The sequence below is a fragment of the Chrysemys picta genome, chromosome 2 (assembly GCF_011386835.1).
Source record: "Chrysemys picta bellii isolate R12L10 chromosome 2, ASM1138683v2, whole genome shotgun sequence".
In the NCBI taxonomy this organism is placed as follows: Eukaryota; Metazoa; Chordata; order Testudines; family Emydidae; genus Chrysemys; species Chrysemys picta.
Genome location: NC_088792.1, coordinates 46,830,587 through 46,845,179, shown reverse-complemented (window position 1 = coordinate 46,845,179; position 14,593 = coordinate 46,830,587). Strand labels below are relative to the sequence as shown.

At 38.5% G+C, this 14,593-nt stretch overlaps 1 protein-coding gene across 11 annotated transcripts in view; it reads right to left on the bottom strand.

The window, feature by feature from the left end:
- Positions 1-14,593, bottom strand: part of AKAP9 (A-kinase anchoring protein 9) — a 205,618-nt gene that overhangs the window by 88,609 nt on the left and 102,416 nt on the right. For all 11 annotated transcript variants that reach the window (XM_005282392.3, XM_042857292.2, XM_042857293.2 and 8 more), the window contains 7 exons: positions 14,139-14,277; positions 13,192-13,289; positions 8,836-8,947; positions 8,194-8,392; positions 3,807-3,888; positions 2,901-2,993; positions 132-503 (listed from right to left, as the gene is read on the bottom strand). In XM_005282392.3, the coding sequence (XP_005282449.2) occupies positions 132-503; positions 2,901-2,993; positions 3,807-3,888; positions 8,194-8,392; positions 8,836-8,947; positions 13,192-13,289; positions 14,139-14,277 (1,095 nt within the window). The remainder of the gene's footprint in view (positions 1-131; positions 504-2,900; positions 2,994-3,806; positions 3,889-8,193; positions 8,393-8,835; positions 8,948-13,191; positions 13,290-14,138; positions 14,278-14,593) is intronic.

Here is a 14,593-nt window from a genome sequence, read left to right as displayed (position 1 = left end):
ACATTTCTGGTAAAATTAACTCTTTGCCATTTGCAATTTTTTAAAACCCCACCAGTTTAGGCCTAAATTACCTAGTAGTACTGGGGGGGGGGAAGCAAAAGATTTTCTCAGGTGGATGTTTATTTACTTACTAGTATTTCCTTCACTGCAAGCTCTTTGTCATGGGAGAAAGGTAATACTGGAAAACTTATTTCATTCTTGCTCAGTTCTAGTATGTAACCAGGATTAACACTTGATTCAAGTTGTTCTTCAAGAGAAGAAATCTCACTGGACTCTTCACTCAGCTCCTTGCTAAGTGGTTTAAATTCTTCTGCATGTTTAATGTCTGCTTTCTTCTCCTTACTAAGATGGCTGTCTAACTCATCTTCGGTGCACTTCTTCCTACTTTCAAAACATTTTTCCTTTTTATGAACAATTTGTGTTTGTGCTGATTCTTCCTCTTGTCTAGCCATTCTTGCCAGTTCAGTCTGTTGGGCAAATGCTACACTCATTGACACAATAACCTGAAAAAATAAAAATAACCTTTAGACGTTCATACATAGCAGCATCTACTACTGCAGAAGAAAACTAGTTGCTACCTATCAATAATATGAATAAATGAATAAATCCATTTTACATGGAAATAAATACATTTAAAAGGTAAAAAAGCAACACAGTTAGCAAATAATATTTGTATTTTTAAATAAGCTATTCTAAAGTCAGATATATTATTGGGAATACAACTATCTAGTACTTTAAAAGAAAGTCAATCTATAGTATTTGACTCTATAACCTCCCATTGCCTGAATTCCACTGGATGACTACAAACCATATGAGAAGTTACTTTATTAGTTCCATATTTATCTCCTATTAATCTCACTGAGTGATTCCCCACCTCCTTGTTTTTTTTTTTCTATTTATGCTGTCTCATAATGAAAGGAGATGGATCATTTTTTCACTATAACCTTCATGTAATTATGGAGAGTACAAGAACAGAAAATAAATTCTGCAATGATGAGAGATATTTCTTTTCATCAGAAGTATGACAAAGCTGACATAGTGGAGATTGTATAAAGAACTTAAATGGGGACATTTCACATTTTACAGAAAGCTACTTAACCTAGTTGATGTCTAAGAAAATATCTGCAACTATAACAACAGGTTTTGAAGAACGTAGCAAGACATTCAATCCCTTACCCTTCCTGATTTTCATAAATAATTTCTAATGGTGAGGATAAGACAGTTTGGCTGAATGAAGATCCAGACACTTAAAGGATATGAGGACTGAAAAATCAGTCTTGCTACTTTCTTCAAAACCTTTTGTTATAGTTGCAGATGTTTCCTAGACATCAACTAGGTAAAGTGGCTTTCTGTAAAATGTCCCATTTAAGTTCTTTATACAATCTCCAATAGAGACCTCATTCTCAAAGGAAACCTGCATAATATTTTCAAAAGACAAACCTGGGAGCTTATGTTCATAACTCTGCTAGACATCAAAAATCATGGACTGAACAGAGACACTGGACTTATGGCTTATTACAACAATCTATAACCTACTAACACTCTCTTTTGTCCTTAGACTACAGAGATGTTAACAGGCCACTGTACCTTGAATAGTACCTTAGAATATGTGCTAACTACTTATACTTAGAACCCTGTGTGGATACAAAAATCTGGATCCGTATCCAATGTGCTTCTGTGATAATTAACTTGTATCTGACCCATGAGCTGCACTCCACTTTTTATAAGTATCTGCATCCACACCAGCATCCGAACCCTATCTCACTGTTAGAGCCCTGCCCATAGTGCTTGATTTGTAATGAAAGAAGTGTCAGGGCTCAGCCTTAGCAAGCCCTGGCACAAATTAAACACTGCAGCTGGAGCGGCAGCCTCCCCGTGCCAGGAAGTAACAGCTGGAGCTGCAGCCTCCCTGCATGCGGGAGCTGACAGACTCAAAGGAGTAAGTCGGTGCTGGGGCTATGACCTGCTATACCGAGAGGTGCCAAGACTCAGCCCTGGCAAGCCGCAGCACAAATTAAGCACTGCCTGTGCCGATATAAAAATTTGGATCTGCATCTGATTCACAAAGATGATAAACAATACAACCACATCTGTATCCATGGATGCATATATCCATGGATATAAGTGGATAACTGTGGATTTGCAGGGCTCTACTTATGCTAAACAATCTGCTCCACCTTACATTTAGCTGCGATGCTCAGAATCTCTCTCCCAGAGCTAAAGAAGAGCTGTTTGTGGCTCAAAAGCTTGTATCTCTTCTATCAACAGAAGTTGGTCCAATAAAAGATATTACCTCACCCACATTGTCTCTCTAATGAAAATACAGTCAATTGGTCCACAAGGAGAAAATGTATTCACATTGTACATATATACAGAAAAGTTAATCAGTTCTCTTCTCCTTTTATAAAAATAAAAATTAATAAAAATGGAACAAACCAGGTAAGCAGCCCAAATCTTCTAAATTTAGCTAAGCGCTTCCAGTCAACTCTAATCAGATACCTCTTTCAAAAAAATTGGATTAGACTGATTAAGTTGCTCTTCTTTCTACAGAGAAGATTTTGAGAGGGTTATACAGAAGATTTTAGGGGCAGGACCCCGTGGAAGATGGGTATTGGTTAAGAAAATAAAAGGATTAACTAATGTATGCTTAGGAATGAGTGAGAAAAAAAAAATAAAGCGGGTTAGTATGGGCCCACTTATCACGTTAAGCTTGTGTCAAAAGCACAGTGTTCCCTACAGGCTTTGAAAGATTCTTCCTTGTTAAGAATCAGAACAAGATAGTTTCCCATAAATAAATATAAATATTACAATATATTTGTTCTGTAATTTTCTGAACAGTAACAAACAGTAAATAAAACCATATTATACATGCATAAAAAGTTGTTACTATAAAGTTATACCTTAGCTGTTTCTTCTTCTAATCTTTCTTGGTACTGTTTTTCCAACAGCTGAATAATGTCCATATCACCTTTTGATTCCATTTCACTAGGAAACTGTAAGAAAAAATATGAAATATTAATTTATGGTTTCTTGCTTTTACTTTCTCAATTCTACAAGTTTCAGCTAGGATACTGAATTTTCTAAACTTTTTTTTTTTTTTTTTTTTTTTTTTAAGGTTACTGTAAATTAGTTTAAGTAATCTTGGTCCATGAAGAAAAAGAGTTGGGAAAGGGAATTTTCTTTACTGCGGCTCCAAAATCAGATACATAAGCTAAAATTGCAATAGCTGAAGTGGTGGTTCAGTTCTCCAGCACTGTTTGCACCCTCAGAAGCATACAAGCCAGGGTAAGGGCAGAAGGGACATGACTAGGTCACAGAGCCTTACAAACAAGTCTGAAATACAGTACTGCCAATCCCAAAAGTTCAAAAATCATGAGTCTGGTCTCAACAAATATTAAGGGTGGCTTAAAAGTTTTGAATTTTTTTATTTGCTGTCTGTTTGAGCCTTTAAGAATTAAATTTTCAAACTTTCTTCTGCAACCAGGGCTAGAAATTTTTTAAATGAAAACTAAGATTATTGCTCATCATAATTTGTATGACACACACATTTTCTTTTATATGTTTTGTAAAAACTTAAATGAGATTTTCATTTTTTCTTGAGCATGGTCTGAACTGATGTTCATGTTTCACTTCCAAACATATGATATAACTACTGAGATTATCATCATCATTTGTTTATTACTCCAAAACATTATTCCCAAATTTCAATGATGTCTTGTTGAAGTGTAAATATTTATATCCCAAGGTACTTAAATTATGCTGAAAACACATAATATTGTTGATAAACAAACTGAATTATATATTACCTCTACTGCCGTATCTGTACTTTCAGTTTGTGGCATTTTCTGCATGACATCTTTAGAGTTTCCCTGTGACTTTGCAGATATACTAAAATGTAAAAGAAAGATGGGAAAAAGATTAATATTACAAGATATTCATTTCAGTTTCCCAATACCTCTAGCCAATTATATAAGAAAAAATTAAACTAGTGACAGAGGACACACATTTTACATGACACAAATTCTGTGGTACTCTTTTAATAGTATGCAAAATGATGATTACTATTTATTATTTGTATTGCAGTAATGCCCAAATGCCCCAGTCAGTATCAGCCCCATTGAGAAAAATGTTGTGTAAACACAAAGCTAAACAGAGCCTCTGCCCAAAGACTTTACAGTCTAATTTGAAACAATAAATAAGTGAATGTGACGAACAAGAAGAGCAAAGGGGAGATGGAGGATAAAGGTAATGAAAATAAAAACTTAGTTATGCACATTAGTTACTACACAATTTGACAATTTAAGCTTAAACATAGAAGTTGGGATATTTGAAAGACCCTAAGCGACTTAGGAACACAAATCCTCTTGATCTCAGTGGGACCTATCGTTTTAAGTCATGTAGGCACTTTTTAAAATTCCACTCAAAATCAATAAAGTTTGGTGAAATGGGACCAGAAGCATCTCCAAACATTTTGCTACTCTAGGCAAACCTAAATATGTCATTCCCACCTCCATTCTATGTTTTCTATCCATGCTACTTAGTGACCAGGGAAGCAGGTCACAAAACTTACCAAATACATACAGTAATCACACTTAAAAAATTTCTACAAGTTTGAGAGATATTATCAGTCCTACCAGTATTCACCATTGCAAGTATAAGGACACTTTCACAAACTGAAAGACTCTTTCAAAACAAAAGATATTTTTAAAAGTGTAACTACTATGTATATATTCAAAAGAATGAAATATTCCATCCAATATTAAGAAAATGTTAAGGTTACAAAATGAAGTCTGAAAAAATCTGGTTTAGCTCTGACCCCCATGTTTGTGGATTATGATAGTCTTTAATTACATGATCATATAAAACAGCAGTTCTCACGCTGTGGATCGGGACCTCAAAGTGGTCCCGACCCCGTTTTAATGGGGTTGGCAGGGCTGGCATTAGAGTTGCTAGAGCCCAGGGTCAAAGACAAAGTCCTGGGCAGCAGAGCTCAGGATTTGTCTTCAGCTCTGGGTGGAGGGACTCAGGTTACAGACCCCTTGCTCAGGGCAGTAGCCCTAGGGCTTCCGCTTTGGCCCTCCCCACCCAAGGTGGCAGGACTCAGGCAGGCTCAGGTTTCTGTCCCCCTTCCAGGGGTCATGTAGTAATTTTTGTTGTCAGAAGGGGGCCGTGTGCAATGGAACCGCTGACATACAATATTTTCCATGGGACTTCTTAGTAATTTAGGGAACAAGATGGACAGAGCACAGTGAATGAGGGAGCTATTTATTTGTTATCCACCTTGTTCAGTGTCCAGTCCCCTGCCTCATTCACTGTACATCATCCTACCCCATATCATCCACTACCCACTCCCACTCACTTTACAACCCTTCCTCTACAGAGTACTCTTCCATCACCCAGCCACATGTCCTTTTTCTCAACATCTACACTCCCTACCTTCAGTTATACAGACTCCCACCCTTACAGGCAGGTTGCCTTTTAAAGCCCCATTGAGACTAGCAGCCTCTGCCAAGCTCCGGTTGCTCCTACTGTTTATTCACCACCAACATACAATTAAGGGGAAGCCAATGGTCAAGGTTTGACTAGAAGGGTGCAGGCTAAGGAAGAGGAGGTGCTGAGATACTGGAGAAACCAGATGGGGCCAGACACCAGTTGGAAGACTGGTCAAAATTTTTTTGCTGCCCTTTTAATTGTTACACCCTAGTCAGATGCATGTCCTGCTTGTATTATATGGGTGGCTTGTTAACAGACAAGTCAAGCATCTGAATGAATAAGGCAGGCAAGAAGTCTCTTGTTTCTTTCTACACTTAAATACCACAATGCTAGGCACCTTAGAGAGCTCTACATATTCTAACTGGGTTACGTTAAATCTCCCATTGTTGGCAGCAAGTTGATACAAGGAAGCTCAAAGCTCTGGCTATACGCTTCTTAAGAGAGATGTTACAAAAGGCCAAAGTTAGAACCAGGCTATAAAAATATTAAGATTTGTGGCTTTCACAAATCCTTCCTCTAATATTCCCTTTCTGCTATCACGAGACAAATGAGTGCCTTGCTAAAGAAGACATAATGTGTAGGGTGAATGAAATAAGACGTTAAACCTCTTTATTGCTAGGTTTATGATCTTTTGTCACATTTTCAATGTATACAAATTTTCAAGCTTACTTTTCCTCAACAGCATATTTTATGTAAAACCATGTCTTCAGTAAGATAACTTTGAAATAGCAAGGAATCCAAAATACCTGATAACTTTCTCAAAGTAGCAACAATTGATTATTTTAGCTACAAAAAGTTACTGATTATTTCTAGGACTCTAATTAAAAATTTTATTTTGGTTTCTTTATAAAGAAGTCAGGTAATGAACAAGTCCTATACTATAATGTATGGTGCTCCTCAATCTTAGGATTCACTGAGTTCATCAATAAATAGCTATTAAAGAAATTACTCTAATTTTTAAATAGCGTTACACAGCTTTTCCATTAATTATTTACCAAGATGTGACCTGTGACCTGGATATGCAACCTGGTGAAAAGATCCTACCTTCCCAGCAAGGAAGGAATTAATTCTTTGCTTAGCTCTTACACAGATTACAAGTGGAGTAACAAAGTAAGGATGGGGACTGAAGACTCCCCAGAAAACTCTATAAAGCAGCTACCTGGTAATCATAGGTGAGACCTATAAGGAGGTGGAACTACACATTTGGTTCCCAGAAGATTTAAGTTATACCCAAGCAAGGGTATTTTTCCAATTAAATTCTAGGTTTAAGTGAAAACCTTTGGTTTCCTTCTAACTTGCATAAGGCTCAAGAATACAGGGGTGAACGAACAGGACAGTACATCATCTAAAATGTTTATTCTAAAAAGAATGCATGCTCATGAGAATTTACTTATTGCTAAATATTTTCACAGCACAAAGAGTTAACTTGAATGAAACCAGCAGATTAACATGTATACAAAAAGAAGTCTAAAAAAGGGTCAAGTGGTAACACAAACTAAAAACTGTCAGGAAATTAATTATAAAGGCTGATAACTTGTCTGGGCCAGTACAGATATTGCAGTCTATAGATTTTAATGAAATCCACATTGAAAATACTTCAAATGTACCATTTTTACAATGCTGAAAATTGACCAGACTAGCAGGCCTTCAACAATCTCAAATGCTCACTGGAAGTTCATGCCTAGCTGTATGAGTATTCAGAAGGCATTGTGTTTGTTCTACAAAAGAGACAGTAGCAGGGAGCTGTAAAAACTAAGGTACTGGTCCTGCAAACATTAAGCCTGTGTGTAAATCCATGTATGTTCAGGGCCTAGTGTTTCCAATAAAGTAAGCATATATGACTGAGTACATACAAGGAGCAGATCAACTGGGTACATAGATACCATTTTTACTTGCAGCTGACGAAGTGGGTATTCACCCACGAAAGCTTATGCTCCAATACGTCTGTTGGTCTATCAGGTGCCACAGGACTCTCTGTCCATTTTTACATAGTCACTTCTCAGGGTAGAAATGTATTTTAAGAAAGGGAAGGAAAGACATATAAAATCTAGAAAAGTGTAACAAAAAGAAAAAAATATGCTTTCTCCACTTTGCCAAAGCAGACATGCCTAGCTTGAATGGCCCCCGACTGAGATAGGATGTGCTTTTGTTCAGACTGGCAGGGTTCTGAAGAGCAGTGGGGAAAGAGAGTGGCTGTGCCTTTTCACTTCCCACAGCTACCTGGGAGGTTTGCCCCCACCTTTCCTATCCTACTTGGTAACAAGTACTGTACTAAATACACCAAATATTTAATAATTTATATATTGAGTAACATGAAGTAATGAGTAAAATTTGCAAATGTTCAAGTGTAACTATCAAATCTATTGCAATGGTATAACATACAATAATTTGCAATGATATATTAGAGAAATACTTGTAAAATAGCAAATTCAGTATCCAATAATTTCTGAGTTACTGGATACTGCTCTCTCACTTAGTTCATACTGGTTATACCATTTCTTTGTAAAATACCTGATTTTAAAAAAAAGTGATGAGTAAAAAATGTTCATATAATTTGATGATTTTTTTCATATTCTGATGTTGTTAATAAATTATAAAGCTTTGCACCAATTAGCTTTTTAAAAACACTAATGTTTACATATGGTGTTCAGTACAAAATGGTAAACACTATAGAAAAGGAGGATAAAGATCATGGGATACCTGAAAACTTTAGGGGATTCACTGACATCCTGAAGTCTATTCTGTAAATGAACGATCTCTGTAGTGTATCTCTCTTCAGTTTCTTTCAACTGCTGCTGGAAATAGGATCGGAGATGCTCAATTTCTTGAGCATGTTTTCCTTCAAGTTGTGTTTTAAGGTTCTCCATCTCCTCCCAACGAGATGCTCTAACCATAAGATCTGTAAGTGGGTAATTTGAAGGGAGAAAATCAGTTAACAATTATGTTAATACACATAAAAAGTCTATTTGAAATAGTAAAACAATGACTAGCAATAACATCAAAGATCTCATAAAATGTTAATGAAGGTAATTATTTTTATTGTGATAGCAGAGCAATCCTATTTTCTATAAATAACAATCCTGCAAAACAACACATGCACTCTCTCTCTCTCTTATTAGAGGTAATATTAACAATCCCTTTAATTGTTGAAAACCAAAAAATATTACACAGTTCTAGAGCAGATCAGCTGAATTTCTAAACAAAATTCCAGAGTTTTATAAGATGACAGAATCCTCAGTACTTAAGGTGTTTAACCTTGTCTTATCCACTAGAAACAAATTGAGATTTAAAGCATTTTTATGGCTATAGACATTACAAATAATTGCATATGTATCTCTTTACCAATAAGGTCCTGTGAAGGGGTCTGAAAGCCTTCTATTTTCATTTGCAGACAGCTGCTTTCCTCTTCTTTTCTATGCTCCAGTTCAACATATGATGTTTGTTGCTCTTTAGACTAGGAAAAGTACAGTAAAAACAAATGACAATAATTTAAATAATATTTAAACCAAGAATAGAAACTGTAACTGTCCTGAAAGCATAACACAAGTGCTAATACTTTACTTGCACCCAATCTACCATTTATATAAAATACATACACATACCCACATTATGCATATTTTGCAACCTTTTTCTAAACGTAACCGCTGAATATATCACATTTAACCTTTTAAGATGTAGCAATGCAGGATACACTGTCTGTACTATTATCAAATTTTCTACTGATGGCACATCACTAAGAAAAATGATCATTTCATCAAAATCATCTTATATTTGTATGACAGAATACTGTGCTATTTACCCAAAGACTGTCTTAAGTTCTACAGTATCCAGGATATCAAGATACGGAGGGCAGGCACACTGCAAAGATGATTCATTTGGTCTTATGGTAATAGATGGAGTATTGCTGGTTACACATCTATTCAACCCATTTTGTTAACAGATCCACCAAGTGGAATTCATAGTGACTTTTATAAATGCTTCATGTCTCTCCCCCCTGCTTTTCAATAAAAGCGAAGTCGTGCATGCAAAAAAAACCCTTAGAATGAGCTCAGAATGAGAATTTTTACTTTATATTGAAAGCTCATGCTCTGTTTACCTATAAAATATTAGCATATATAAGGAGCAGATAACAGGAATTCAAGTTAGTTTAAGGAAGAAGAAATACTTTACTACTGGTCAGATTACCCACAGACTATTCTTTTTACACTTATTTTTAAAAATATAGGACATCTCTCTTTGAGGTTATTTGAAGTTTTTCTCTCCTAGAATTTAAAAATCATTATTTAAGGCTACTGTTCATAGGCAACAGTGTAGGAAACTTATTTTCAAAACATTTCGATTTTTTCCCATTTCTATTTAGATTTAGCTGGTTAATCTTATTTCATAATATGTTTTCCAACCTGTGTTCTAAATAGATCAGGCCAATGCACAGGATATTTGATGGGTCATTCTTTAAATAAGATTATCCATATAATTTTACATTATGTAATTGCTCAATTTTATACATCTACCTGTGCCTCTGATCAAAACTGTAAACAGCAAACAGCAACACCCATAAAAAGTGACAACCTTCATAGTATAGTAGATTCCACTGAATAGCAACCCTATTAATGAAAACTTTCTGTTCATGGAAACATGGAACCAATACCATGGAATGACTATAATGTTAATTGGCCTGGACATTGGCAACAGGCATGCCGGCTAGTGACATTTTTTTGTGGAAAGCCTTGGCCACAGGTACGTTTGTGGGGCAGCGAGGGACAGAAGCAATGGGACATGCAAAACCCAGGCCCCAGGGTAGGCTGCAGCAGGGAGTCGGGCTGCTGGTGGCACAAAAGCTGCAAAGTATCTGTGCTCCCCTGTGCTCTCCAGGAACCTGGAGGACTGGGCTCAACACATTCCAGAGCCCCTGCCTCCTGTGGAAAGCCCCGGCCACAGGCAGGTTTGCAGGGCTGTAGCCAGTGAAGGTAGCACTGGGATGTGCAGCTTGGAAAATGCAAGGAGAGGTACCTCGAGCCTCTGAGCTTCCTTCTCTGGCTGCAGCCTTGCAAAACTGCCTCTCTCTTATTGGCAACTGCAGGTTACTGCCCAATTTTGGCCATCTGCTGAGGGATTATTAGTAAGCGGGATCTATTGTATATACTAAAAATGGTTGAGCTAGAAATCATGACTGAACTATATTTATTTTCCTCAAATTTCTCAGAACCAGACTTGGCGAAATACTTGTTTTAGGAACCATATGCATGACATTAATTACAAATTAATTACAAATTTTAACAAAACTACTTTCCTCAGGAAGGACAGTTAGTACATAATTTCCAAGAAAATGTAAAAAATAGCACAAAACCTGACATTTTGTGGCTCCATATTAAGCAGCAGGACAAGATTAGAAATAGGGATATTTGAAGCCGAACCCAGCATCCACCTCCATCAGTACTACTTTGGTTTTGGTAGCTTTCTTGGTATGGACATATTAGAAGTTTACCAAGGAATAGCTGTACATGGCTGATGATTACGGGGGCAGCAAAAGCTTTGATGGTGAGATTAAAATTGCTAGTGATGGACATAAACTGAACATTCAGCAAGGCCACCTTAAGGGCCAAGCCAAAGAATAATTCAGGTGGCACTCGATCTTCAAGGAGGCTATGTCCCATTGGGATATGCCAAGATGATGATAAAAATATCTTGTAAAAGCATCTTGAAATATTATAAGAATGTTAGTGTAACTTTTTTCACCAAGAATACCAACTGAGTTTTATATGACATAAAACATCACATTTAAGAGGGATTTCCATTTAATTTTGAAAAGTTCATTTCCCCTTCTTAGACCCAGGTACATTACACAGTCATTAAATGGTCTTTATATAAGGCCTCAATTCTGCAAAAACCAGCACATGTGCTTAGAATCATAGAATATCAGGGTTGGAAGGGACCTCAGGAGGTCATCTAGTTCAACCCCCTGCTCAAAGCAGGACCAATTCCCAACTAAATCATCCCAGCCAGGGCTTTGTCAAGCCGGGCCTTAAAAACCTCCAAGGAAGGAGATTCCACCACCTCCCTAGGTAACGCATTCCAGTGTTTCACCACCCTCCTAGTGAAATAGTGTTTCCTAATATCCAACCTAGACCTCCCCCACTGCAACTTGAGACCATTGTTCCTTGTTCTGTCATCTGCCACCACTGAGAACAGCCAAGCTCCATCCTCTTTAGAACCCCCCTCACGTAGTTGAAAGCAGCTATCAAATCCCCCCTCATTCTTCTCTTCTGGAGACTAAACAATCCCAGTTTCCTCAGCCTCTCCTCATAAGTCATGTGCTCCAGACCCCTAATCATTTTTGTTGCCCTCCGCTGGACTCTTTCCAATTTTTCCACATCCTTCTTGTAGTGTGGGGCCCAAAACTGGACACAACACTACAGATGAGGCCTCACCAATGTCGAATAAAGGGGAACGATCACGTTCCTCAATCTTCTGGCAATGCCCCTACTTATACAGCCCAAAATGCCGTTAGCCTTCTTGGCAACAAGAGCACACTGTTGACTCATATCCAGCTTCTCGTCCACTGTGACCCCTAGGTCCTTTTCTGCAGAACTGCTACCTAGCCATTTGGTCCCTAGTCTGTAGCTGTGCATGGGATTCTTCCGTCCTAAGTGCAGGACTCTGCACTTGTCCTTGTTGAACCTCATCAGGTTTTTTTTGTCCCAATCCTCTAATTTGTCTAGGTCCCTCTGTATCCGATCCCTACCCTCTGGTGTATCTACCACGCCTCCCAGTTTAGTGTCATCTGCAAACTTGCTGAGAGTGCAGTCCACACCATCCTCCAGATCATTAATAAAGACATTAAACAAAACCGGCCCCAGGACCGACCCCTGGGGCACTCCGCTCGAAACCGGCTGCCAACTAGACATGGAGCCATTGATCACTACCCGTTGAGCCCGACGATCTAGCCAACTTTCTATCCACCTTACAGTCCATTCATCCAGCCCATACTTCTTTAACTTGGCGGCAAGAATACTGTGAGAGACCATATCAAAAGCTTTGCTAAAGTCAAGGAATAACACATCCACTGCTTTCCCCTCATCCACAAAGCCAGTTATCTCATCATAGAAGGCAATTAGGTTAGTCAGGCACGACTTCCCCTTGGTGAATCCACGCTGACTGTTCCTGAACACTTTCCTCTCCTCCAAGTGTTTCATAATTGATTCCTTGAGGACCTGCTCCATGATTTTTCCAGGGACTGAGGTGAGGCTGACTGGCCTAAGATGGGCACTACATTAGCCTTTTTCCAGTCATCCGGGACCTCCCTCAATCGCCATGAGTTTTCAAAAATAATGGCTAAGGGCTTTGCAATCTCATCTGCCAACTCCTTTAGCACCCTCGGATGCAGCGCAACCGGCCCCATGGACTTGTGCACATCCAGTTTTTCTAAATAGTCCCAAACCACTTCTTTCTCCACAGAGGGCTGGTCACCTTCTCCCCATACTGTGCTGCCCAGTGCAGCAGTCTGGGAGCTGACCTTGTTCGTGAAGACAGAGGCTTCATTTTATGCATGAAATAAATAGGCCAAGTGAAGTTTACATGCACAAATTTAAATATGGGTGTGTTTGCAGGATTGGGACTTAATAAACAAGGAATAGATGGAATCCACAGCCAGCATCTGGTTCACATATCCACCTCATAATCGTATGGAATTGTAAATACCTTTTTACAGTCCCTCATAAACTGTGTATGAAGTGCCATCAGCCTGTTGTATTCTTCCATTATCTTGCTCAGAAGAATTTGCATACTTTCTTGCAAGCCTAAATTACAAAGAGAGCTGGTGACATTTTCATCAAATTCAGTTACTGCATCGTTACACATTGTATTTGTAATTAATCAGCTTGTTCACAAATTCTTAACTGAAGAGGATTATTATCATTACCGTTATACTACTCCATTATTGTAAGTGAAAAGGGGCTGTACAAATTTTTATGCACTTAGTATGCATGTGTTTGTTTATAATTTATGGTAGGACTGCTTAGCTTCTCTTGTTGTATGAGCAGAAAAATCAATCTCCTCACATTATCTATCTGAAACTTCCACTACAATAAGCACAGCATAGGACAGCACTCACTTTTTTGAGGCATCTTGAATGCTGATTAATTGGTGATGTAAATAAGCAACTGAATCATATGCAGAAATAAAAGGGGTGTATAAAAATTGTTGAGCAGACATATTAATACTGACTTCAGATCAGTGATCTCCAAACTGTGGAGCACACCCCCTAGGGGAGCATGGAGGAACGTCTGCGGCAGCGCAGTGGGTCCTGGGCCAGCCCCCACAGTGGGGCAGGGAGGGAGCACCACCCTACCCCTCTCTGCCCTCAGCTCCCGCTCCGGCCCCATCCCCGGCCGCAGTTGCGGCCCCGGCTCTGCTTCCAGCTCAGCTACTGGCCCCTGCCCCCGTCTCTCAGCCACAGCTCTGTCCCTGGCCACTGGCCCAGCTGTGACTCCACTTCCAGCCCAGAGGGGTATGGACATATTCCATTACTGGCAACGGGGGGTGCGAGAGGAAAAGTTTGGGCACCACTGCCTTAGATTATTAATTATAAATACCAGTTTATTAATATAGTGTTGTCATCAATATCTAAAAGTTACTATATGTGTTACCTTGAGCTTGAATTCTGTGCGTTGGTAATTCTATGTCAGCTTCCTTTCTCTCAAAAGTAGGAACATGGAAAATGTCTTGTTCTCCAGGACTAACTTTGACAGGAGTTGAGTGTTGTTCACTCTGAACACTGCAGAGAAGCTATATGACAAAGAAACAAAAATATCAAAAATAAATAAATATAGTTCAGGCTACAGCAGATTATTTATGACTATATTAAAGACAACAGGCAGAGAAAACAAAGCAAGTTCAATATAATGCAGTTTCACCTATAACGCGGTAAGATTTTTTGGCTCCCGACAGTGTTATATCGGGGTAGAGGTGTACTCCCAAAAGAGAAAAAAGACATGATCTCTGTTCAGCAGAGATAAACTAGATTAGACATTATGTAAGGAGGTGGTCACAGGACAGAAGGTAAGAGTAAGGAGAGGGGGAATACAACGGTAGTATCTATACA